The sequence below is a fragment of the Scardinius erythrophthalmus genome, assembly GCF_964197995.2.
Source record: "Scardinius erythrophthalmus genome assembly, chromosome: 23".
Taxonomy (NCBI): domain Eukaryota; kingdom Metazoa; phylum Chordata; class Actinopteri; order Cypriniformes; family Leuciscidae; genus Scardinius; species Scardinius erythrophthalmus.
Genome location: NC_138243.1, coordinates 11,058,341 through 11,085,659, shown reverse-complemented (window position 1 = coordinate 11,085,659; position 27,319 = coordinate 11,058,341). Strand labels below are relative to the sequence as shown.

The following is a 27,319-nucleotide window of genomic DNA, read 5'->3' as shown; positions in this document are numbered from 1 at the left end:
AGCCATTGTTTAGATTTGAAAATACTGACAGAACTGTTGCAACATGACTAAGCATTTTGCCTTGTATCATATCTTGTTTGTGAACATTAATGACACAATGACTTGTCATTCTGATTGCACTGATATGTTCATTGACGTAAATACTTACCTTAAGTGAGGACAGAGATACTGACAGAGAACTGTTGTAACATGACTAAGCATTTTGCCTATCTTGTTTGTGAACATCAATGACACAATGACTTGTCATTCTGATTGTTCATTGACGTAAATACTTACTTTAAGTGATGAACTAAGTTACAGGCTTTTGCAGGTAACCCCAAAAAAGCACTGAAAAATGCACTAACTGGTTTGCAAATCTTAAGGATGATTCAAGAAATGTAACTAAGCGACTGAGGAAAGCTGTACTCGAGTCATGTAGACATGACTGTGAGTCTCCAGCACGCTATGCGGCGCTGTCCAACTCCATATTATAAACCCGAAGAAGCAACTATACGCTCAGTTCAGAAAACAGTGCAAATGTTGCATTATTTATGGAAGATGTATGTTAAACTATGCATCGTCAGTTTATAAACGAATATCTACTCTCTACCTTATTGGAAAACGTCTTTGCAAAGCGTCCTCAGGGTTGGAAGAAATGCGTCACGCGACTTGTAAACAAAAAGCAGAATGACAGACTGTCATGAGTTTGATTGTGCTTCTTCATTTCCAAGCACTTTAAGTGTTATTTAAAACTTGTTCATGCATATCATGTCGATTGGAAGAATAGAGTGATAAAAATGAAGTTCTGCAGACTGCTTCACCACTGGACATTTTTCTGCATGTAAATGTGTGTGTGATTGTACAACGGACGACTAACGTTACAATGACAGTGACCATGAAGGCTAACAAGTCCTTCAAGCTTGTTGTGCACAAAAAAGGATTCGGAGGAAGTGGTGAGAATATTCTTAATACGTAATATATATTCTTAATACATAACAACTGAATTAGTTTTAGTTTATGACGCTGGCTTGTGTTTTTGCATACATCTCTTTACACTCATTGTTTCTCCACAGAGGATGAGTTGATAATGAATCCTAAAGTCTTTCCTCATGTTAAACTGGGAGATTTTGTTGAGATTGCACATCCAAGTGATGAGTACAGGTGAGAGGAGCTTTCTGGTGATTTCTGGTCAATTTCACTGAAATACACTGGCGGTCAAAGTTTGGAGTTGTGAAGATTTGTGTAACGTTTTTTAAAATAAGTGTCTCATGCTCTCTTTCTATTTTAATATATTTTAAAATGCCATTTGTCCCGGTGATCAAAGCTGTATTTTCAGCATCATTTCCCCAGTCTTCAGTGTCACATGATCCTCCGAAATCATTCTAATATGATGATTTGATGCTCAAGAAACATTTCTCATCTGTGATAAAAAAATAAATAAAAATAATAATAATAATAATAAATGATTTCTGAAGGATCATGTGACACTGAAGACTGAAGTGATGATGCTGAAAATCCAGATTTAACATCACAGGAATACATTTTTAAATATATTCAAATAGAAAACAATTGTTTTAAATTGTAATAATAATTCACAATATTATCACATTTGTGATCAAATAAATGCAGCCTTGGTAAGTGTGTAAGAGACTTCTTCAAAAAAAAAAAAAAAAAAAAAAAAAAACCTAATTATTCCAAACTTTTGACCGCCAGTGTCTAGAAAAAAAATCCCATTTAATCCTAAAATCGTCAAAAAACTATAACACGTCATATTTTAGTTAACTAAAAACTGAAACCTGAAATGAAACTGCACTGTGAAAAAATCTATTATTTTGTCTAAGCATTTGTTTGATTGTCTTGTATCATGCAATATTGAATATAGTCTTGTACAGTAGTATATTACTGTGATAATACTGTATTCTTGTATTTTTAATCTCTTTGTCTTAGTCCTCTGCTGCTGCAGGTCAAGAGTTTAAAAGAAGACCTGCAGAAAGGTGAATTTTAAATTATTTGTGTAATTTTCTGTACTAGTAACTATTAATCAGCTGCATCTCAGTGTTCATTTTTCCACCAACAGAAACTATCAGTGTAGATCAGACAGTGGCTCAAGCCTTCAAGCTTCGTGCCTACCAGGACGTCATCATCAATATTGTAGATCCAAAGGTATTTTATACAGAAGTACTCTTTAATGCACAATGTCCTACAATTTATTTACAGAATATATTCACAATATTGCACAGCTTCTCATACTCTATTACCTAAATGAACAGGATGTGACTTTGGATCTGGTGGAGCTCACCTTCAAAGATCAGTATATTGGACGAGGAGACATGTGGAGACTGAAGAAGAGCTTAGTGAGTAGAATCTGCATGAAATGTTCATTTTTGATGCCTCCCAGTGGTCTTTATGTCTCCATGATGTTCTTTCAGGTGAGCACATGTGCGTATGTGACACAGAAAGTAGAGTTTGCAGGAATCAGGTAACAACATCCATTATTACAAGCTGTCTGGAATATTCCAATTTGATTGGTCAATCTCTGAAGTGTTATCTCATAACATACACAGTTGTGTATGCTATCTCATAACATACACAACTGTTCAAGAGTTTGGGGTCAGCAAGATTTTTTAAAAGAAATGAGTACTTTTATTTAGCAAGGACACATTAAATTGATCAAAAGTTACCAATGTTTCAAAACATTTCGATTTCAAATAAATGCTGTTCTTTAGAAGTTTCATCAAAGAATCCTGAAATAAATCGAATCATGGCAAAAACGGTTTGAACATTGATAATAATAAGAAATTAAAGGGATAGTTCACTTTGAAATTAAATTTTGGTATGTTTTAGCTTACTTCAAGGGCATCCAAGATGTAGGTGTCTTTGTTTCCGCAGTAGTTTCAATTTTGATATTTTTAGGTCAAACTGTTCTTGTCTGTCAGTCATATAATGCAGGTCTATGGTCACTGTCTCAAAGAGCATGCACAGAGTCCAAATTAAACAATTCCCCATCGTAAGTACACATTGATGGCCTAAGACACGAAACGAGCGGTTTGTGTGAGAAAACAAACAGTATTTATATCGTTTTTACCTATACACAACCACGTTCAAGTGGCTTAGTCTGGGCAAGGCTTAGTCTGCACAAGCGCCGGAAAGTGTACAAGAGATAAAAACGATATAAATACTGTTCGTTTTCTCACACAAACCGCTCGTTTTGTGTCTTAGGCCAGTGGTTCCCAACAGGGGGGTCGCGGCCCACAAGGGGGCCTCAGCGAGCTCTCAGGGGGGTCGCGTCATATTTTGAAAAGTTTTGAGCAATGAGCATTAAATAAAAGCCCTTAACTTTTTTCTGTTCAAAATTTACAAAATTTATATAATGAGCGAGTTCATCATGAATCCATTTTCCCATCTGTGTTTTTGTCTTATCCTGAACCACTATGATACACCTATAATAAGTGTTTACATTGGGACTATTTTACACTAGATCGGATCGCTGCCGCTGCGGAGTAGCCCAGTACCTGCGTGAATCGTCATAGACGCACACAGAGAGAAGTAGTTCCGGCTACAATGTTCTTCCGAAAGACGCATTATTCTGTTAATAAACGCAAGTTTATTATTGCTCGCTATAGCGCCAAAAGCGTCAAAAATAAAGCCTCACATTGATAAAGCCTCACAAATAACATGCAAGTATTGAGGTCCCAGACAGCAGTCATTTAGTAATAGCCTATATTCTTTTCTTTTCTTTTTTTACACACCAGTGTGAATATTTTTGTTATTGTTTCAAATAGGGCCAATTTATAGGCTACTCCTAGGCTTACGTTTTTAAATTACAAAGGGCCTACTGATGTTTTTGTTATTGTATTTTCAATATTATAGGCTATTATTTGTGCATAAACATATCTGGTTATAGTAAACACCGTTTGTTTGAAAACAACATATTTTGTCATCCTTGCTGCAAGCTTACAAGAGCGATAATATCATTAAATGTGAAGGGGGGCCCTAAAATATTTTCTTGGGAAAAAGGGGGTCTCAGACAAAAAAAGGTTGGGAACCACTGTCTTAGGCCATCAATGTGTACTTACGATGGGGAATCGTTTAATCTGGACTTCTCTGTGCATGCTCTTTGAGACAGTGACCATAGACCTGCATTATATGACTGACAGACAAGAACGGTTTGACCTAAAAATATCAAAATTGAAACTACTGCGGAAACAAAGACACCTATGTCTTGGATGCCCTTGTGGTAAGCTAATACCAAAATTTAATTTCAAAGTGAGCTATCCCTTTAAGCAAATCCGCATATTAGAATGATTTCTCAAGGATCATGTGACTGAAGACTGGAGTAATGATGCTGAAAATTTAGCTTTACCATCACAGGAATAAATTACATTTTAAAAAATATGAATGAAGTAATGAATGAGGCATTTATATAGCGCTTTCATATGTACCACTGTACACCCAAAGCGCTGTACAATCATATCAGGGGATCTCTCCTCAACCACCACATTACAATATTACATTATATTACATTATATAATAGAAAACAGCTATTTTAAATTGTAATAATATTTCACAATATTACTGTTTTATTGTATTTTTGATCAAATAAATGGAGCCTTGTTGAGCTAATATTAATATTAAAAATATTAAAACATTTTACAAATCCCAAACTTTTGATCGGTAGTGAATGTTTAACTAACAAAATAATGGTTTTATCATGATTTCAGGGCCCAGGCCAGTGAATTGTGGGTTAAAGGAGAGAAGGTCACTTGTGGCTACATTAGTGAGGATACAAGGGTGAGAATGTCTCTTTGGAAATGCAAGTAGTGTTATTATCACTTTTTTTCACGTCGTGACTTTTTTCCACCTAGGTTGTTTTTCGATCCACCTCTGCGATGGTTTATATATTCATTCAAATGAGCTGTGAGATGTGGGACTTTGATATCTATGGTAAAGAGACTTTTTTTACCATTATGTGTATTTGAAGAACAAATCTGTTATTTAAAATCATATAAGCTGCTGTCTTAATTCACAGGTGATCTTTACTTTGAGAAAGCTGTCAATGGTTTCCTCTCCGATCTGTTTGCCAAATGGAAAGTGAGTGTCAACTCCATCATTGACCAGTAATAATGTTAAAGCTGCTTATATCACTCAATGAATTGGAATTATGGCATTTTGTTAACGTGTAACACTAATTTTAGGAGAAGAACTGCAGTCATGAGGTTACAGTAGTGCTATTCTCTCGAACCTTCTACTTGGCCAAATCACTGGGTAAATGTTTCATATTTAAAACACTGTCTGGGTCATATAATTTGAATAATAATAATTGATTATGTCTCTTTCTTCATGTAGAAGAGTTCCCAGAGATGCAAAGAGCATCAGTCCGACAAGACCATGATGGGCGGTATTATGAAGATTTCTACAGGTCTGGAAGTTCATTAAGCAGTAGTTCACCCAAAAATGAAAATTCTGTCATTAATTACTCGCCCTCATGTCGTTCCTAACCTGTAAGACTCATTCATCTTCAGAACACAAATGAAGATATTTTTAATAACTGAGCCAGGTCTGTACTCTCCATTGATTGTCTACGTAACTACCACTTTGACGCGTCATAAAGAGATCGTAAAACTAACACCGTGTCCTAACCAAATGCGACGCTGTAACGCGTGATAAAAGGTATCTTTTCCATGTTAATCAGAGTTTTTGTCCTAACTATACAAGATGGCGGCATGCAATGATTCTATTTTAGAAACGGTTTCTATTTTTCTGCTACGTCGCGGCTGCAACGACAACACAAACAATAATGATAATCTGAGAGGTACTGTTTATGTGTTTCATTCATTGTTAAAAGCGTTTAATGGGAGTTTGAATATCATTTTGTGTCTCTTTTATAGCCGTACTGAAATCAACAATGAACAGATCTTCAAAACAAATAAAGGGAAACAAGAATGTTTAAACTGTCAACTCGTTGAGAACAGAGAAGTGTATTCTATGGCAAAGATTTTTCTCAGTATGTATTTTTAATGATGTTAAAATGGTGTAGTATTCATAAATTTGATTATGTACTTATCCATTTCATTGTGAAGGCAGGGAGCTTGCAAAAAGAGCTTGACCACATGCTCTCCTGATTGGCTGGGATTTATTGACTTTATCGCTTCTCGTAGTCGTGTCGCATCTGGTGTGAACCGACAAATTGTTTGTTGATGGAATCTTATCGTATAATGTCTGGTTAGGACACTGTAATCTATATGAATCGAGCAGTTTAGTCCAAATTTTCTGAAGAGACTCGATCGCTTTGTATGATGAACAGATTGAATTTAGACTTTTATTCACATATAAACATTGATCACTGAACATAAACGGAAGCTCAACCGAACATGCTCGACGCGTGAGAACAAAACTCACTGGTTCTTGCTGAAGCTAAAACGTGCTGTGTAACACATGAAAATGAACCTCATTGATTCTCGCACGTCAAGCGAACACGCTTCCGTTTACCACAACTGATGTGTGAGTTGATGAATGTTTAAATGTGAATAAAAGTCAAATTCAATTTGTTCAATATATAAAGCGATCGAGTCTCTTAAGTAAATTTGGACTAAACTGCTCAATTCACATTTACGATCTCTTTATGAACTTTTTGAAGCATCAAAGTGGTAGTTGCGTAGACTCTCAATGCAGGGACACAAATCTCTCAGATTTCAACAAAAAGATCTTCATTTATTTTCAGAAAGTATTTGGAATGACATGAGGATGAGTAATTAATGCCAGAATTTTCATTTTTGGGTGAACTGTCCCTTTAAGACTTGCTGCTTTGTACTGGTTTAAGCAGCAGTCCTTATTTTTATTCTCTTCCAGGGTGGTGGCCCAAAATGAAAGACGTGATGAGTGGACGTCTCTGCTCATCACCATTAAGAAGCTTTTCATACAGTATCCTGTACTGGTGCGTCTTAAAGTAGCAGGTGCGTATGCATATCCAATCTTGATTTTTATACTACCGTTCAAAAATTTGGGGTCGTAAAGATTTTTTTGTATAATTTTGAAAGAAGTCTCTTAAGGCCTGTGTATACTTCATTTTCACAGTTGAGTGCAAAGCATACTCCTTTGGCAGTGAGCATGGAAAGATGTGTGTTATGAATATGGCATTATTGCAATTCTGTAAACTCAAGCAGATTTACAAACACATTTTTGTTCATGTCTCAATATTGCAGATGGATATCCATGTGGGCATAATTCCACTTCTGCTCAGGGAAATTATCTGGAAGCTATAAACTTGTCTTTCAACGGTTTGTAGTTGAGTATTTAGTCCGTTGTCTTTACCCACAGCAGTTCAGTAGAGCTGTTTGTCCTGATATCATTGGTCTCTTTCAGTCTTTGATAAGCACTACATCAACCGTAACTTTGATCGTACGGGTCAGATGTCGGTGGTCATTACTCCAGGAGTGGGCGTGTTCGAGGTGGACCGCTTGCTCATGATACTCACCAAACAGCGCATGATCGACAATGGTCAGTGAGTGCATTCGCTGTTTGTCTTGTAGAACTGCGGCGGATGCTAATGGTACGGTATCTTCCTAACAGGCATCGGTGTAGATCTGGTATGCATGGGAGAGCAGCCTCTCCACGCTGTTCCACTCTTCAAGGTTAGCAAACGCCATATTAGGTTGACATTTGAGCATAAAATCAGATATGAATGTTTTAATACTTGTGAATAGGGTGAGAATTATTATTTTTATTTGTATCATTTGTATTAGTTACATAACCGAACAGTGCACGGAGACTCCAGAATTGGCGATGACTACAACCTGCCTCACTGGATCAACCATAGGTGAGATTTGAGAGTTGTTGCTACAGTACCAACTACTGGGTGGTTGCTAGGGTGTACTGAGTGGTTACTATGTGGTTGCTTACTGGCCCAAGTTACCCACTTTTGAGTGTCATTGATATGGGCTGGTGTCCCTCCACCCATTTTTTTTCTATAGAATTATACTGTATATATATATATATATATATATATATATATATATATATATATATATATATATATATATATATTATAGTAAAATAATAATAATAATGTATTTTATTAAAACATTATATTGATTATTATTATTTTAACAAATATCATACAACCAGTACTTTTTCATTTATGATTTAACGGTGCAGTAAGTGATTTCTGAGAAACACTGTTAATATTTGAAATCTTCATTGCTCCGTCCCCAAAGTGCCTGAACACGCAATGCAAGTGTGTATATTTCTTTATCGTAGCTGAAACGAAGTAAAATAATGCATGAAAAATTATACAAAGATGGTGAACGACAAGGAAGAACAAAAAATGAACACGCAGTACACAAGAGTATACACAAGCAAGAGTTTGTTGTGGCCAGCCGCACACCAACTCCAGACAAACATTGACATTCGTCCTGTTCCTATATCTAACATTACAAGAACAGCAAAACCAATGCTACTCGTGTATGGAGCAGAAACAACGCAACCTCTGTGTCTGTTTTCAGGCCTTCCCAGTTAGGTCTCTCTTTTCTAATATTAACGCGGGTCCTAAAGATCTTTCCTGATCATAACCCTTCATTTTCCAGTGATATTCTGATGAGCTTTTCTCTTTTGTAATGTCTCTCAGCCATCTCTCTTTCTATTGTCTTTCTTCAAAAACTCCTCCCCCATCATGAATCGTCCATTCAATCGCCCCCTACTACTGACCGGCTACAAGTGTGTTGTTCTGCTCGGTCCAATCCACTTTCAATAGTGTTTCTCAGAAATCACTCACTGCACCTTTAATTTATACAGGATTCAATTCTGTTTGGCAGCACATTGTTTGACAAAAAATAAAAATGGAATGCTTTGTAAATTAATTGTTATATTTTCATTACATTTTAAAAGATTGATTAAGTTGTTAAAGTTTTATGAATTAATTTGATTGGACACATTAGTTGATTAAATTAATATTGTGATAACATTTTTGTCCATGTTACCCAGCCCTAGCATTAAAGATTCACAGGTTAATGTAGATGAACTTAGTATAATAAATATGTATTTCACAGCTTTTACACATCAAAGAGCCAGAACTCATGCAGCTGTTTTACACCACGGATCAAGCTGGCTGGAAAGAAGGTTAGAAATATCACACTTACACTGACAACACCTTGTGACTTTGTAATGTTGTTATTATAAGAATGACTTAATGCTTGTAAAACTGCTAATGAAGCTGCTGTCACTCAAATGCCTTTTCATTTGAAGGCTCAAGCTGAAAAAGCCAGAAGCAGCAAAGAACATTGTAAGTAATTTGCGTCACTTGTAGGTATTTAAGGTTGTATATGGGTTTGCCGTGAATTGACCGACCTGGTTTTGTCTTGCTCAGCTCTTGGTTCTCCAAAAGATGCTGAGAACAGCCTTCCAATCCAGGTGGATTATGATGCGTACGATGCTCAGGTCTTCAGACTTCCTGGGCCCTCAAGAGCCCAGAGGTCCACCAACTTCAGGTACATGAAAAGGATAAAAATCCTGTCGTTTTTCATATTTGACCCAACTTCCTCCATTTATATGGCAGTTTATACGTTTAGCCTGTGATCATGTGTGTCAGGTCGAGTCGGGAGAGGGAGTCAGCCAGCAGGAAAAGCTGGGGCTCATCTGATGTCGGTGGAGGCGTAATGGGCAGCTCTCCCCCAGCCAGGCCTACTGGACCAGATGAACAGAGGAGCCTGACGTCAGATGACAGTTTGGGACACATCTCCAACATCCTGCTCATCCCACGCCCGTCTCAGGGCCAATACGAGGTCAGCAGCTCCCTGGGGTACACCAGCTGCACAAGAGGTACAGAACCATTCAGTGTGCATGTGTTGATGTAGACAGAAACGTCTGGTTGATGTTCACTGCTTCTCGCCTCGCCTGTCTTTGCAGAATTGCTGGAAAAGATGGTAGAATCCCAGAGGGATTTCAGTGCTCCGGGCCGCTTCACGGTGGGCAGCGCTGAGTCCACCCTGCATGTACGGCCAGGCGGTTACACGCCCCAGAGGGCCCTCATCAACCCGTTCGCCCCCTCACGTATGCCTATGAAACTCACCTCCAACCGTCGCCGCTGGATGCACACGTTTCCTGTTGGTAAGGGATACATGCAATACTTGTTTTCTGCATACAATACTTGCTCTTATGCAAACTAACGACCACTAAACTGTCACTAGAGTCTATTCTCTACATGTTTTATATAATGTTGTATGGATGTTCAAGGTCCTTCTGGAGAGGCAATCCAGATCCACCATCAGACACGACAGAACATGGCAGAGCTGCAGGGCAGTGAGCAGAGAGACCCGGCTCGTACCTCTGCAGAGTTGCTGGAACTGGCCTATCATGAAGCCACGGGAAGGTCAGTCACGCACAGATGAGTGAGAGGATATTTGGAGAGGAAAAATAATGAGAGTCTAATAATGGTGTAAATGTGTGTTATAGCAAGCGGACAGCGTCCCGTTACGTAGGAGAGAATGGACTGTACATCAGCGGAGTTCCTGACAATGTTTCTGGAAGTCCAGCTAGTAGCAACAGCACTGGTGCAGTATTTTCACTTAACCTCTTTATTATACAGTGGCCCTAAAAGATATTTAAATACTTCATGATGATATGAATGTCAGAGTGAGTCTTATGAGCTGATTCTTTGTAGTGAATCAAAAATATATAGCACGACAAGTGTAGTGACTCTTATGAGCCGGTTCTTTGTAGTGAATCAAAAAACATGTAGCGTTGCTGGTGTAATCTGATTCCCAAAAGTATTACTCAGTCATATGCAGAGGTGGACAAAGTACACAACTTCCTTACTTGAGTGAAAGTAGAGATACTACTGGTCAAATATTACTCCATTACAAGTAAAAGTTATAAAGACCGATTTTTACTTAAAGCTCCAATATGTAGGGATTTTGTAATAAAATTTCCAAAAATAACTTGCACAGTGTGATATATTTCCTCCAGTTATGTACTTACAATATCTCAAAAGTCTCCAAAGATTTTTTATTTCAGAGAAATTCCGATTTTAAATAACTGGCCGTCCCGGAAAAGAAATGTCGCGCCTCAGTGACGCAATGTCCGCTCTCTCTATCCTTCTTTCCGGTGTGGACCATGTGATAGGATATTCCACCACACCGGATTTTTTTTTTTTTTTTACAACTTTATTGAGGTTTTTTTCTTATCACAATAAACAATAAAGACATCTGACAAAGAATAAAAAAAGGAATAAAATAAAAAATATGACCCACATCACCGGAATATCGCATGGTAAAATGCGGAAGTGGTGGTTAAAGCGTTATAGCCATAGACTGTATGGTTATAGCTGTTATGGATCACGAACTCTTTGGCGAGTATTGAAGTGCCAACAAAACGAAAGCGTCCATATTCGGATACACGCGGAGTCACGGACTGTGTGACAAACGGAGGAATAAAACCCGGATAAATATCGGCAGGCGTTTTCGAGATGGAGAGAGCTGCGCGTCTGGACTTGTCAGAGACTCTCTCGCGAGTGTATTGAGACAGGTAAGACATGCAACTGTCAATAATAGCACTTATAAACAAAGTTATATTGCTCTTTGTACTTTGGTAAGGCTTTTTATCACGTGTGGTGACCGAGATTATGGCAGTACAATTACAATCGGAGATGATGTTAAAAAAAATATTTAGTCATTACTTGCAAATGTTCGTTCAAATTTACTTTTAGATATTGATTTGAACACGTTAAACAACACGGCATTAACCATAAAAAAACGTAAAACTGCACAACATTAACCAAACAAATCATTTGACAAATAGCTGTATGTTGTAACGGGATAGCCTAATATAGCATAACATTTCACGTCCCTTGCAGTTCATTAATTATGATGACATAAAATAATACGATAAGATATACAGGTAATACAAAAACGAATAAATTACCTCATCCGTGATCATGATTCATTAATTCCATTTAGATACATCGCTAGATGGTGAAAACGCATTATAAACCACATCTCCCATCGTCACCTCCTTCATAGCGTCATCAAGCTTCGCCTTTGTTATTGTTGGAAACTGCGCCCTCTTGTGGTCAAATACCAAAGTCACATACTGGAGCTTTAAGTAAAAGTACAGAAGTACTTGTTTGTAAAAGTAATTGAGTATAAAAAGTAAATGTCAATGCATTGTTTTATTATTGTTGCATTGTTGTATGTAATACTTACAGTACCTTATGCCTCTGAAGCAACCTAGTGAATACACCTTCCAGTTAGGAGTATCTGTGGAATTAAGCTTTTAGAATGTCATAAAACCTATAGAAATTAAACAACTGAATTGACTAAATAAGACAGCGATAATCATCTTCATTTTTTTTTTTATTTAACACTCCTACCACCCCAACAAAAGAAGTGCACATCTATGTATATCCATTCATGCACATTTAAATCAAGTGGTCTGTAAATACAGACTGATCAGAAATACCCCAGCTACACAACCATAGCTGTATAATTGCCCAACAGCATTACTGCTTTAACAAAGAGCAAAACAGAAATACTTATTTGCCATGAAAACAAAACTTTCAAACCATTAGTTGTGACAACGATACTGTCTCTCACAGATCACTAATAGAGAGAAATCACACAAATCATCAAACTTCACGACACATGGTGATTACTGATAGACTGATAGACATTACTGATGTCACCTGCAAAAATCCAATCACGTTTTAGAGACAGAAAAAAAGTCATGCCATGACTAACATAACTACATTTTACTCAAGGACCTTGACAGAAATGTAGTGGAGTAAAAAGCACAATATTTGTCTCTCAAATGTAGTGAAGTTAAAGTAACAAGTTTCCAGAAAAAATAATATTCAAGGAAAGTACAGATACTCAAAAAGTGTACTTAAGTGCTGTACTCAAGTAAATGTACTTTGTTACTGTCCACCTCTGCTCATATGAGTCGGTTATTTGTAGCAAATCAAAAATATGCTACATGAGTGGTGTAGCCAAAGTCCCAAACAGATGAATCGTGTTATTTTGCAGTGAATCAAAAAACATGCTGCTGATTCTCAAATGACTGATTCTTGAATGAATTTTGTGAACCAGTCCTTTTTAGTTTTTTTTTTTTACACTCCTGAGACTTGAATCTTAACTAAAATGTTAAAAGTTTCTATGTAGCTATTTCATTAGAATTAAATAAATCACTGTGAATTTAAGTGACAAGTCAAAAGTAACTGTAACAAAGTTCAGGGAAGGAGGAGGAGAATGTTAAACGTAACTTTAATAGTAAAATAAACATAAAAAAACAACATAAGAAAAGGAGCGGCAGCGGCCGACTGCGGCATATAAGCATAATAAAAACTGTAACGTAAAATTTCCCAGGCTCTCAGCCCCTCTGCTTCATACCACAGTAACGTTAATAAAACTTTAATAGATTAGCTTATCCATGAACATGATTTCTGCCTGAGTTTCGTTGGATTGCTTTCCATCGGCTTGTTGAGGAGGTGGAGACAACAACTCCCATGATTTTACGCTCATTCACGGTGCCATCAAGCTACGCCTTTGAATAAGCGACCTCTAGCAGTGAAACTTACTTGCATAGGCTATTGTGCCTTTAGGAATTTGTTGATGCACCATTAAAATCCCGAATTTCTCGAGGATCAGAACTCCTTACGATTTCCACCCCTATATAACATTCGTACATTTTTAAGTATGAGTACCGAATGCTTTTTGGGGCCACTGTCCTTTTTTCTCATTTCTTTTATTAAATTATCTGGTACGAGTCATTAAATGACTTGCATGTTCTCTGTAAGAGCCAGAGGTTGAGTTGAGTTCAGTTGTTGTTACTGCTCTTGCTTTTGTAGGAACACCAGTGAACCGTGGTTCCTTTGAGGATTATTCCAGCAGTCTAGATCCGAGTGAGTTCTTCCCCATCAGTGAAGAGACTCTAAAACACAATCACATCTCCAGTATCCATCCACTTCCACATGAATGATAATTTAGAACATATATATAACCTCAGAAATATATATTCATTATCTGCAAATCACATAAACACATTCATATTTCAAAGGGAAGGGGGTTTGGACAGGAATTCTGGGATCTATGGTTGAGTGATTTAAGGTGTTTAAGGCTGGGTTCGCACTTACTGTACCTGTGCACTTTTAGGTTTGGAAGTTAAAGTCAGTTTTGTTTGTGAGGGAATCACTGTTCTTTATCTTTGTATAAGGTGGTTTGAGTATCTCAAGCCAGTGCGGTAGATCACATCAGTGGAGCTGAGTGGCTGTGTTGTTTATGGGTGGAAGTTTGATGAGCGAAAAAGGTGGTCCTGGTCCAAAACCTCTGGGGGAATTCACTGAATAGTTGCGCCACTTTAGCATCAATATGCCTAAATCTTATTCACACACCATGCACTATACAACACCATTATTGTTTAGATTTTTATTTGATCTTAATTAAGCAACAGATTCACCAACATGAATTGTGATAGGTCTGTTCTTTCTTGAATCGACTGTATTCAACCGTCTATTGGTGTCTTTACTAAAGACTTGTGGTGGGGATTTTGATTCATTTCATTGACTCCAATCTTCTGAATCTATTTATTGATTTGTTCACTGACTTTTTCTGCAGGTTTTATCATTATGCCAGTAGGTCTTTTTGTGTTACGAGTGAGACCCTCATTCATAAACACGATGACCCAAATCATTTAGTTCATGAACCAGATGTCTAGTTAAGCTAGCACGTTAATCGGCTAGTGATAATCACAAAAAAGTATTAAACATTTATTCTATTAGAAAAGGATGTAAACAAAAGAAAATATGTGTGCTGAGTGTAATGCACAGGTGCTAAAACTGACAACTAAACATCAATATTGGTGGCCGCAATTCATTCTTAGTGAATTCCACCTCGGATTTGTCTGGGATTTCTGGCTTTCTCTCTGTACCATCCCTCCCCGTTCCTGGGGATTCCTCTATTTCCTAAATTCCCCTTTCTGTCTAATCAAGTATCAAACTTCAATTCTCTCCCTCTCACAAGCTTTATAACCCTCAATAAAATCACCAATCACAAGTATGTAGAATGACACTGCTCCACTCAGATTCTCACGCATGCCTTGCCTGAACACTACAGTACTGGTCATCTTTTCTGCCAATTGTGTGTTTGTACAGACGGCTGTTCACACTTATTACTCATCATCAGTGATGTCACGATGCTCACAGTGCCTTTTATTGCATGTTAATTTTGCACGTAGTTGTCACTGTAATTTCAGTTCAATTACAACAATAATGGTAACACACTCCTTTTTCTTTTCCCACTTTCTCTGTCTTTCTTTATCCTCGTTCTGTGTGTTGGTATGTGTCTGTCTGCCTGAAACTGTACACCCTCTCTTCTGTCTCTTTCTCTCTCAACCTTTCTGCTAATTTTCTTTCGGGCCGTATGTGTGAATGTGCTTTGAATGTGGTCTGTTGCGTGTGTGCTGTTCTGTGTTTGTGTGTGTGGTGGGGGTGCCCCTGAAGTCCTGCTGCTGTCTGCCCCTCCGACAGTGCCTAGTTTTTGCTGCACGGTCGGGGTGGACTGGAAGTCCCTCACCACTCCTGCCTGCCTCCCCCTCACGACTGATTACTTTCCCGACCGCCAAACCCTGCAGAACGACTACACGGAGGGCTGCTACGACCTGCTGCCACACACTGACCTGGACAGGTACAAACACATTGGGTCAAAACATTATGTCTGTCATATTACTTTCAATTATATTTTATGGGATGCACAATATATATCGGCACTATATTGGTTATCAGCAAATATGCTTGGTTAAAGTCAGATATTCCCATTATTAATCATGTTTAAGTGGAATTCCTGCAGGAAAAACAGCATTGCCCAAGACTCTACAGAGAAATCTCCATCAGTCAGGGAATCACAACAAGAAAATTGCACTAAAAGAGCACTTTAGCACCTGCCCACTTATCCAAATTTTTTTAATTAATATCTTTCGCAGTGCTTCATTGGATTGTCGTTCATTCCCTCATGAAAGCTGTTACACAGCCTTGTACTTTTGTCTTTTTGTCTGATTTTGTAATACTTTTTTGCTTCAAATCAGTTTTACGATTCACCTCATACCTGGTTGATTTGGCTCATGGCTTATAACTCTTTAACGTAGATTTAAAAAATAAAATAAATATCCCAATGTGAAAAATGAATACTTAAATTTTTCATTGTCCCTGCTCATGAAACAAACGTTATGCCAAAAAATGATTGAGAAATATCTTAAGTGCCCCTATTATGCTGTTTTAAACCTTCCTAATTTTGTTTTGGAGGTCTCCTACAACAGGTTTACATGCATCAAAGGTCAAAAGACACTTTAATTTTATCATAATACACACCACATTTTTCATTGATTCTCAAACGACTTGCCCGAGGATTCAGTCTCTCTAAATCCCTCCTTTCCGCGAGCTACTCTGCTCTGATTGGCCAGAGAGCCCAGTCTGTTGTGATTAGTCGAAAGTCGGAAAGGAAACAGCCATTACCATAACCAAACTTCATCTCCGGAGGCTTCCTAAATCCTCAGCGATTGTACGCACTGACAAGACTGTAACGATTGCGTCAATTTTACCATATTTAATCTGAGCGTGAGTCCGATGATGAAACATTGGAAGATCTAGTTATTCAACCCGAACTTCCATCACAAGGATGACTTCAGTATAGGTATGATACGCTACTTAGAATTGAGGTACATTATGAGATGTTGCAACTGTTTCCATCAACAAACCGATGTGTATATTTCTAATTTATTGAAGTGCACGTGTGGGAACTGTATCATTAACTGTATCAATAACAGCGCATACCTTAGCCGACAATCTGCATTAATGGACACAGTTTCAGGTAATAGTGGGCCTACAGTTGATTTGCGGAAGTATTTCAGTAGGATGTGAGTTAGCTGGAGAACTGCACAATATAAAACACAAAACTATGTATTTTGAACACCCGGGAGAAAATATATACATCAATAATGAATCATACTTACAGGTTGTGATTCTGATGAGAAATTTGGCCCAAATAAAGTGGGTACTATCCTATCTTTAATGGATAAGCATTTTGTAAATCCCATTTAGATTTGAGAAGCAGTTGTCAAAAGGTTATTCTGCTGTTGTATCGCTGTGGTGATTTTAACCACTGACTCTTCACAGATCCTTTGGAAGTGTTTACAAAGAGAATTTGTGTGTGCTCTCCATCTTATGTAGACGTGACGATGAGTCTCCAGTGATGACGGCCCATCAGGTGTTTGAAGAGTTCATCTGTCAACGACTGATGCAAGGCTACCAGATCATTGTACAGCCAAACAGGAAGCCACAGCCTGCTATAGCCCCGCCCCTCAGCAGCAGCCCCCTTTATTCCAGAGGTACATCCCCTGCTGGACACCCCTCAGCTCTGCATACTAGTTGGTTTATGAAACCTTCCTCTCATAAATCATGCTCCAATGAAATTCAGGTGAGAGATTTGAAGGTCTGCTTTTCAGGGCTGGTGTCTCGGCGTAAACCAGAGGAGGAAGAGAGTCTTTACTGGCTCAGTATGGGGAGAACCTTTCATAAAGTCTGCCTTAAAGATAAGATCATTACCGTTACCCGCTACCTCCCAAAGTCAGTAGAAGCTTTTAGTAATTCAGATTTAGTTCATGAAATATGTTATTCTAGAAATGCCTACAAGTGTGTTTTTGTTTGTCTTTAGGTATCCATATGAATCCACGCAGATTCAGTACAGCTACAATCTGTGCCCTCCGCATGCTGACGCCCACTTCCTGCCATTCTGGGTTGAGTTCAGCCACGAGCGGCTGGAGGAGTACAAATGGAACTACCTGGACCAGTACATCTGCTCTGCCGGCTCAGAGGACTTCAGGCAAGTAGCTTTACTAGCATCACAACTCTGACACAAAACCTATATACATAGATTCCCACAAGATCCCATTCCTCTCTCTTCCACAGTCTTATTGACTCTTTGAAGTTCTGGCGCACACGCTTCTTGCTGCTGCCAGCGGGTGGAGCCAGGCGAGTGGCGGATGGTGAGGGTCACTGGGACGTATATGGGGAGGGGGCGGGGGCAGGGCGGGATGGCCTCTCTGGCAATGGGGACTGGTCTCTTTTGGATGGATTTATCCGCTTTTTGGAAGGCCTGAACAGGATTCGTCGGCGCCATCGATCTGATCGTATTATCCGTGTGAGTGCACAGCTATAGGATAAGCACAAATGATTGATTAAAGGGATAAAACCATCCATCTGGGCAATAAAATAACTATTATTATGTTTATTATAGAAAGGAGCTACTATTAAAGGCCTGCAGGTGACAGGGGCCCTTTCATCCTACAACCCGGAGCCTATAGCCCCCCCTGTGGGCAAAAAGGGCACCTCTGCCCTTTCTGCACTTCTGGAGCTGGATCAGACACAGAAGTGAGTTGTGCTGGCAAAACAAAGGAAATAAAATACCGCAGTGTACAATCAATGAGAAACAAGTGTTTGTGCGTGCCATGTTTTATCTAGTGCCACATATGGTAAATGTTTTATAAAATGCCAGAGATTCCAGGTTTTTCCTAATGCTGGTGAGATGTCTTTGATCTGCAGGAGTTTAGAAGAGCAGCAGCTTGCTGCCCAGCATGGTGGGAAACCATGTGGACCTTTCAGTGAAGCTGCCAGCGTTGCCCTGACAACCACCTATGTCGATAGCCCCCGTAAGGTGAGAGCCCGAGGCAGACCGCCGAAACGGACTAGTTCCTGGCTTCCTGTGTGTATGCTTGTGCTTTTGAGCGGGGAAGAGGCCTATTGCATTTGTACAATATGTATAGCTTGCTGGCTATTTCCTCTTTTTTTGTGGGCTTTTTCGCCTTTGTCTGCTTGGTTTGAAGACTGATCACAGTATTTGGAATGGAATAAAAATGCCACAATAATATATTGTCTTTTAATTGTTAGTTGCATATTGTGTGATCAATTCAATACTACATTTTTAATCAATTGACAGCATTACTTTTCATTTGGTTCTTTATGTCCTCCTGGATTCGATTGTCGATATTATATGCAGTGGGTTTATGTTTTCTTCCTCTTTCATTGCCTCTTTTGACCTTTGCCTCTTCCTCTTTCATTCCTGCCTTGTTCTTGTTCTGATCTCTGGGGGTCATTTTCTCTCTTTCTGGTGTTTTCCTCCTAATATGCTGACAGGATGCTGCCTTCATTTTGGACTTTATTCGTAGTCCACGTTCCTCCTACATCTATAACTCTCAGGTCAGTCACTGCCCCCTCTCTGCTCTGTGAAAGCCGTCTGTCTATTGCAACTCGCGTGCGTGCGTGCGTGCGTATAAACCATGTGTGCATGTCTGTGTACTTGTCAAACCTCTCACTGGCATTCAAAATTTTAAGGTTTGTGTTTCTATCTAGTGTTTTTATAGTGAGAGTGATAATGAAGAGTCATCCCTGTTTGTTGATGTATACTAATCATCTAAAGAAATATTAGATTCTTTAGATTTACTTCATTTAACATCTAACCTCTATGAGTTCTTCTGTAGACTGCACCACTCTGGGTTTGCCAGTGGAAAAATGCATGTGCACTTTGCATTTAATCTCTCTTCACATCCTGTTCTCATTTAGAATACTGCTAATCTCACGTAGCCAGATTTTTGTCTAGCGGCATACAGTTACTGTTCCACATTGCAGCTAATTCTGGCCAGGAGCAGATGGGAAGAGGCCATCTGACCAACATGTAAAGCATTTATCACAGTTTGCTCTTTTTTAAACATAAATCTAACATTTATGATGTCACTGTAGTAGACAAGCATGCAATAAAGTGGCAAATCATTCAAATAATTCAAATAAGAGAAGTTACAAAGACAAAATGAAATAGTTAGAAAATGTGTGTAGACAATTACCAGATATTTCATATGTAATTCTGAAAACAAAGCAGAATGTACAGAAGAGATTGAGGACATTTTTTAATGGCACAAACCATGTATAAATTTCACAAATCCAGTCGCTAGTTCATCTTGAGTGCTCATTGTAGCAACCTGGTCAATATCGCTGGCAGACTGACTAAAACTGACTTTTGGAAATTGTAAAGCAACCAACTAGTCAGATTGGAGCTGGTGGTTTGAACCAGCTCTTGGCATTATACTGTGCAATATTCTTCATAGAGTCTATCATGGGATGTGCTGTCTGATACTAGAGTACCACAAAGATGCATTCCTGCCAGTCACAGGATACTGATAGCGTGAAGATCTCTCATAATTTTGCACCTTTGTCAGTCTTGTGTAGTTCTGTTTTAGACTTGTTTGCATGAAGATAGATATGTCAGATGTGCTAGTTCAGGAAACACAGGAGTGATGAAGGCACACTGCATTTCAAGATTTTATCTGACACATTCTCAATGGGTTCCTCAGCTGCCCGCTGAACAGGTTCCAGCAAATTCCATTGAGGGTGCGCTATCAGACAAAGGAGGAAACCAACCAGGTGAGAGAACATCTGCTATGTCCCAAGCCACAGGAGACCCAACCCCAGGCACAGGTTCAGAGACTGGGTAAGAGAACACCTCACTTTATTCCGACAGTCAGAACATGGCTTCCCATATATTCAACTCAGAATGTTCTACCTCTCATGTTGCTTTGCAGGGGGCAGTCAGGGTCCAGTGGTTTGAGTCTTTCCTCATCTTCCACACTAATGGAGATCCTGGAAGCCATTAAGCATCCCACGTGAGAGTCTTTGAATCCTTAATTATTTATCAGTCTTCTATTATGTCACCCATGTGCGATCTAAATTGATTTCCTGTGCTTGTAGCACTGGAGTGCAGCTTTTGCCAGAGCAGCGGGGCCTGCCTCCCAACTGCTTTGTCAGTGCTGAGGTAGTACATTGGCTGGTGAGCACTGTGGAGAATGTTGCCACACAGGGCATTGCAGTAGAAATCATGCAGGTAAAATTGAGAACATTGCAGAAGTCACAGTAGTCTGTGCTTGTATTTAAAAACTTGACTGTATCTCTGACACTCCTATAGAAAATGTTGGAAGAAGGTCTAATTACTCATGCCTCCGGTGATGCCATGAGAACCTTTGTCTATGGCTTCTACTTTTACCGGATTGTGGACAAAGACAGCGAGAAGGGTAAGAAATGACTAAACTGTCAAGATTACTTTGCTAAGGGTTGCCAAGCTGCTGTGGAGTTGGTTGCTGCTAGCCGTTCCTACTGTGTCCAACTGTATCAAGGGACATTCACACTGACAGTGGTTTGCAACTACAAAGCAACTAGACGTCTATTTTCAATGAAAAGTGGTGATTTTGGAGACAAGTGATCCATAGTGATCTGCCACCTGATACAGTTGGATACCGAGGCAGAGTAGGAACGCCTTCTAAAAATCAACAGCACAGTTACACTACAACCTCCAGCCATTTTTAAGCAATGTCCGTGTTGAACAGGGATTGATTCAGGGGGCAGATATCACTGTCTGCAATCCCGTTGGAAGCATGACTGTACCTTGGTGCTTCTACGCTCAATGAAACAGACCTCTTTTCCCTGCAGCCCCTACAACTCAGCTGCCCCCAGCTGGAGCCAACGTATGGTCTGCCGCAGCTTTGGAGGACTTCGCCCTGTTCCAGAGGAAGTGGTTTGAGGTGGCCTTTGTTATGGAGGAACGTCGGCCCTGTGACTTACCGGCCTTCCTGCTACCCTGGTTGCCCAGCCGGCCGGCCTCGTATGCAAGTAGGCATAGTTCCTTCAGCCGCAGCTTCGGAGGACGCAGCCAAGCTGCTGCACTGCTAGGTACACACAGCCGGCTCTGACCCCAGAGCAGCCATGCTCTGCACCTTAAGGCAGCATGCCACACTCGCTCCCCTGACAGTTCGGGAAGGCTAGTGAAGTGAATGAGTCCCACAAAGTCAAATCATTTCTTCTTATATTACTAAAGCATTCAGACACCACCCATACCATCAACTAAACAACAATGCACACGTGGAAACTTCCACTATTCAACTAACTTATAAAGATGAATGTTGCAACGACATCACTGTATAACTCTATACAGCGCTATATTCTTCTCAGGAAACGCCAAGCTTTTGATTCACCCGCTTCCATCAAGAATTTTTAACGTATTCAAATCTAATAATCTGACTTTGTGTGACTCTTCTCCATTCTAGGACTGCATGCTGTTGTAGAAAAGTAGTCCCTTAGTTTATCCTATTTATTCCCACAATGCCCAAATCATGTTGATGACATCTCATGACTCCCTTTTCTAACTGATTGATGTAGACGGTGTTTGCAAATCTGCTATTATAACAAACATAATTAGTCATCAATCAGTGTGACGGTACATGCACTCTCTAAATGCTGTGGTTCTACCCAATTAGGGGACAAATTGTTTTGCAAGCTCCTCAAATCAGAGCATGGACTGATTGCCCCAGTACACCAATCAATCCACTGTTTTAGGTTTGTCATATTGATGTCTTGTACACCAGTAGTGCATGGCGCGGTGAAGTAGTGGCTGTGGTCCAGTAGTGCCGTGGTATGGGTCCTTTCTGCTCTCCTCCATCTGTCCTGTTCCCGCTGGATGAATTGTGTTCCTCCATTGTTCCCAAACCTTAGCAAAGCTATTCTGCCAACCCGTCGCCTTGCTGCTTATTGTGCCGATGCACTCAGCTTTCAGTGTTTTCCTGCCATGGAAGCTTCATACATCTTATTTTCCTTTTAATACTTTGCATTATGGAAAATCATCCCTGGTCTGAGAATCATTATTTCAATTCATTCACAATGCTTATTGTCTCAGATGTCATGAACTAAGCACTTACTGTCATAAACTCGATCACAATTATTCTTCTTTGACCCATTTATTATCTTAATGTCTCTGTGCCTGACCCCATTGTCATTTCATCCTCTTGGCCATTTCTACTCTTCCTGTCTTTCTCGCTCTGTTTTTACCCCTCCTCTCTCAGCTGCCACAGTTCCAGAGCAGAAAACAGTCACCTTGGACGTTGATGTCAACAATCGCAGTGATCGGACGGAATGGTGCAGTTGCTATTACCATGGCAACTTCTCCCTCAATGCTGCCTTTGAGATCAAGCTGCACTGGATGGCTGTCACTGCAGCTGTACTCTTTGAAATGGTGAGCATAGGATTGACATAGTTGGCTGTGAGGTGATGAGGTGCTGGATGACATTTTTATAATATCAGGACAATAACTAGAACTAGATGGTATCAAGAAAGGGCACAAACATAACATGTAAGGCTGAGACAAAGTCCTAAAGCACTGCACTCTTCTTTTTCAGGTGCAAGGCTGGCACAGAAAGGCGGCATCTTGCGGATTCCTGCTTGTACCTGTGTTGGAGGTGCCCTTCGCTTTGTCATCGTACCTATATGGCGACCCTCTCCGTGCTCAGTTGTTTATCCCCCTAAACATACAGTGCCTACTAAAGGAGGGATGTGATAACCTGTTTGAGGGTGAGGACAGAGGAAGTAACAGATGTTTCTTGTGATGTTTGTAAAAGTCTCTCAGATCTAGCAAATACATTAGGTCTGTCCCAATTTGCATACTTGTGCGCTATTTTATGCCATTTTATAGTATAAATAGTCCAAGTAGTGTGTTCACATTGAAAATTCTAAAGAAAAAGTGCACTTCAAATACCTGGATGATGCACTTAATTAACTGAAAATACAAAGTGTGGAATGTTGGACACGTTACTAATAATAAATAAACAAAAATACATAGTGCACTGATATTCTGGGTAATATTCTGTTTTGTATATTTATAATCAACAATTCTATAATTTACCATCTTGGATGGATTGAACTCTTGAACTGATAAATGAACTGTCATTTATTGTTAAGTAGACGTATGATATCCTCCATTATGGCACTGCTTTATTTGTGTAGGGTTTGAGCCAGAGACATACTGGGACAGAATGCAGTTGTTTCAGGAGGCCGTACTCTCCAGGTAAAGAGAGCATATAATGTATTTTTCACTAGCACTATTGCTTAGTCTTTGGGTTAGTGAATTGAACAAACTTAAGTTTATTTTTTTGAGTGGTATTATTAGGGTGACCAGATTTCTCAGAGTGGAATATGGGAGAGGCACCCCCACCCTTACCCCACCACACACATAAAAGTATCTTATCTACACGTGTGTAGGCCTATATATACTGTATCTGTGTGTTTGTGTGTTATAGCCTCAGATTTGGTGTGAGCAGAAGAAAATTTCGGATCATAGCCTACAATTTCTTGATCAATTTCGCAGTGAAGCCAGCTTACCGAAAAAGCCTTTCACTTGCATGCACTTTATCAGATTCACAACTTTGCTTCACAAAAGATTCGCTGGCACTCAGTGCAGCGTCCACATGTTTTTTTTGTACGCATACGCGGTGTAATGTCGCAACTGCCTCTGTGAGCAATGGAAAAACGGGTTCCACAAATGATCTCTATCACTGACACTGGCGTCGGATCCTGCCTTCACTATCGTTATTTGTAATTTGAATGGTAACTTTGGTCTTCGAAATATACTATGACGTGATTGGCTATCTTTGATTTGGCTATTCCCATGTGACAGAAGACTCACTCTATCGCTTAGCAATAAAGACATTTTAAGAAAGATAAAATACAAGACAAGAACATGATTTTTGCATAATAAGTCGGGACAAAAAATAGAGCTGAAATACAGGACTGTCCCGGGAAAAATGGGACGTCTGGTCACCCTAGGTATTGTCCTGTGTGTTTCACACTGAAACAACTTCCCTTTTTTCTTTTTTTTTTTGGAAGATTTGGCTTTGTGCAAGACAAGTTCTCAGCATCAGCTTTTAACTTTCCATCAGAGAATAAACCCCAGTACATCCATGTAACAGGTACATGCTTTTATAAATAATATAAACTTTGGTTGGAAATACTATGATAGAAATCTTTTGTTACTTTATTCTGTCCATCTCTTTGTCTTGCTCTCTCTATCGCTATCTCTCGGGAACTTTTGATCCAGGTACAGTTTTTCTTCAGCTACCTTACTCGAAAAGGAAATACTCCAGTGGGCAGCGGCGGCGCCGTAACTCCACCACCTCCGCCAATCAAAGCCTGTTTGGTTCTGAGGAGCGAGTGGGCTACAATTGGGCGTACAATACCATGTTGACCAAAGCCTGGAGAACTGGCGTTCTGGGGGACGAGAAATTGGCCGACCGCCTGCTACGAGATTTCACAGACTTTTGTGCCAACAAGGACAATCGACTGGTGACCTTCTGGGAAAGTTGTGTGGAGAAAATGAATGCCAGTGCCCCTTGAGAAAAGAGAATGGTGGAAAGGCAAAGGATACTTTCAGAGAAAACCGAGACAGTTCGCCTTTGCTTTAAAAGCTAATGTACTGCTGCTATCATTCCTATCATCTATTCAGAGGAAAATAAAGAAACAGCCTCATCATAAAACACTCAAATGTATGAGTCATATGTTTTCAGAGTGTTTGCACATGAACCTGCAATGCTTTTGGGCCGTTTTTAATGGGTTTGAGTGAACGACAGGACTTCAGTAAGTTGTACATAACAGGATCAATTTGTTGATTGTTATTGCTAAACCCAACAGCTAAAAATGTTACTGACCAATCATACATTAGTAATTGCTGCTATCCATATTATCAGACAAGCTTTTTCACTTTTCTAATACAAATCTATGGAAGACTTGTGTTTGGATGGTTTTCAATGGACATTTTGCGGAAACATTGTTCCATTTACTTCACACTAATTTGATTATTTGTAGTCACTTTCAAATGTGGCTTCTCTTGTCGGATGACAGCAGAGTTTGCATTGATTCTGCACAAGCAACAGTAACCAAGGTGGACAGGGTTTATCAAACAATCTTTTAAAGGTTGGGTAGGAATTTTTTTTCAAAATCACTTATTGTTATTCAGGTTGAAACTCTCTTCTCATCCTGATAGCCATCAATAATAGAAGTGGTCTAAATATAAAAAAATGAAAGTCAGCACCAAATAATGTTTGTCCAAAGCAATGATACGTTGTCCTACCTGCCTGTCACCGTATGTATTTCCATACCTTCATGCAGACATCACACATCATCAGCACGCTCCGTAAGGCTATGCAGAGTTGTAGACAGACAGCCACCAAGCACCAAAAACAAACAGCATCCGCCTATTACAGTACCTTTCTGAATCAAAACAACGATTATGCTGTGTTCAAGTTATGTTGTAACCGTAATTACAAGATGGCAACCCATGACGTCCACCTGGAGCTGTTCACGTCTTCGGATTTATGCGTTTCTATGTCAACACTATCAACTGAATCTGACCCCGAAATGAATCTGCAGCAATCAGGTGGTACAACTAAAGCTCTGTAAGTTGTTTATGTTCATTACTATTGTAATGTAATGTGCTTTGAGACATGAGGTAGTTTAACGACCGTCTCTTATGACACTTTGCTGAATCTGCGTTCATTTGTTTTGAAGGAGGCGTGGCATTGGAGGGTGGGATCTAATGCTTTTAATGCTAGCTTGCTATTGCTAGCCACTACGAAATTGCCTACCCTACCTTTAATATCAGGTGTTACATTTTTTTTAGTGCTTGGCCCCATTGATGTACATTTTCATAACCAATGTTTAGATTGGTGTAAATTGTTTTTAAATATCTAGAGAATTAGGAACTAAGTAAAGGTCTTGATCAGGGGTTAAGAGATATATTCAATGTTATAACTGCCATGCACATCTGTAAACACCTTTGCATTTTGGTAATCAAAGTAAAATCTGTAGGGACATAAGTTGAATTCTTGAACCAAATTAAAGATATATTAGATCCAACTTTGTTTACATTATCCCCAAGGTCAAATTGATCGAATTAAACCCCACTGTTATAATGCAGTAACTGCATGTTTTCAGCAGTAACGCTGCAGAGACATCAGCCAGTGCACGGATAAATACTTGACCTTTGTTCACATTGAAAACACGTATCTGTCTGTCCACATCAGTCCATTCATGTTGTCTGGACAAAAAAATGCTAAGGAGGTATGTCCATGCATCCCATTATCCTATCATCATCAGTTTTTGGACAAACAGAAGCATATTGCTTCATTTGAATGCGGAAGAGTTCCTTCTCGCGCGCACGCGCGGTGTGTGCCGCTGCATTGAACAATGCAGCAAACCTCACTGCGCATGTGCGCGGCTGCAGGGCATGCGGCTATTTTTAGAAAATGACGTCATCGTGAAATAGAGCGAGTGCGCGCACCCCCCCTCCAGCTCCCCCTCCACCCTGTTCGCTGGGATTGACAGGACGCTTGCAGCAGCAGCACCCCACAAGTCGAAAGAAAAAATAGTAATATTCGGGCGAAACTTGGAGGATATCGAGGGCTGGGAGGGGAAAGAAAGCGTTACAAAAATATTTAGACA

The 27,319-nt window shown here is 39.5% G+C and overlaps 1 protein-coding gene across 8 annotated transcripts; it reads left to right on the top strand.

The window, feature by feature from the left end:
* The first annotated feature begins 451 nt into the window (after positions 1-451).
* Positions 452-25,358, top strand: depdc5 (DEP domain containing 5, GATOR1 subcomplex subunit). Of its 8 annotated transcripts, none has more exons than XM_081354549.1 (42): positions 452-932; positions 1,053-1,140; positions 1,927-1,973; positions 2,057-2,142; positions 2,250-2,333; positions 2,409-2,458; positions 4,701-4,770; positions 4,845-4,923; positions 5,009-5,070; positions 5,175-5,244; positions 5,326-5,398; positions 6,829-6,932; positions 7,182-7,256; positions 7,342-7,476; positions 7,549-7,610; positions 7,722-7,795; positions 9,024-9,093; positions 9,220-9,256; positions 9,341-9,461; positions 9,563-9,792; positions 9,880-10,080; positions 10,207-10,342; positions 10,426-10,523; positions 13,814-13,867; positions 15,491-15,647; positions 17,186-17,343; positions 17,461-17,581; positions 17,670-17,837; positions 17,924-18,155; positions 18,252-18,385; positions 18,557-18,668; positions 19,148-19,210; positions 20,359-20,495; positions 20,587-20,667; positions 20,753-20,885; positions 20,967-21,072; positions 21,488-21,667; positions 22,894-23,063; positions 23,227-23,398; positions 23,831-23,891; positions 24,710-24,792; positions 24,921-25,358. In XM_081354549.1, the coding sequence occupies exons 1-42, from the start codon at positions 863-865 to the stop codon at positions 25,214-25,216; spliced, it is 4,740 nt and encodes a 1,579-aa protein (XP_081210675.1). In that variant the 5' UTR covers positions 452-862; the 3' UTR covers positions 25,217-25,358. The 8 variants fall into 8 exon arrangements, 7 of the variants coding, with proteins under 7 accessions (XP_081210675.1, XP_081210671.1, XP_081210672.1 ...); XM_081354545.1 differs by having other exon boundaries at positions 21,488-21,727; XM_081354546.1 differs by having other exon boundaries at positions 15,464-15,647.
* The last annotated feature ends 1,961 nt before the right edge of the window (positions 25,359-27,319 follow it).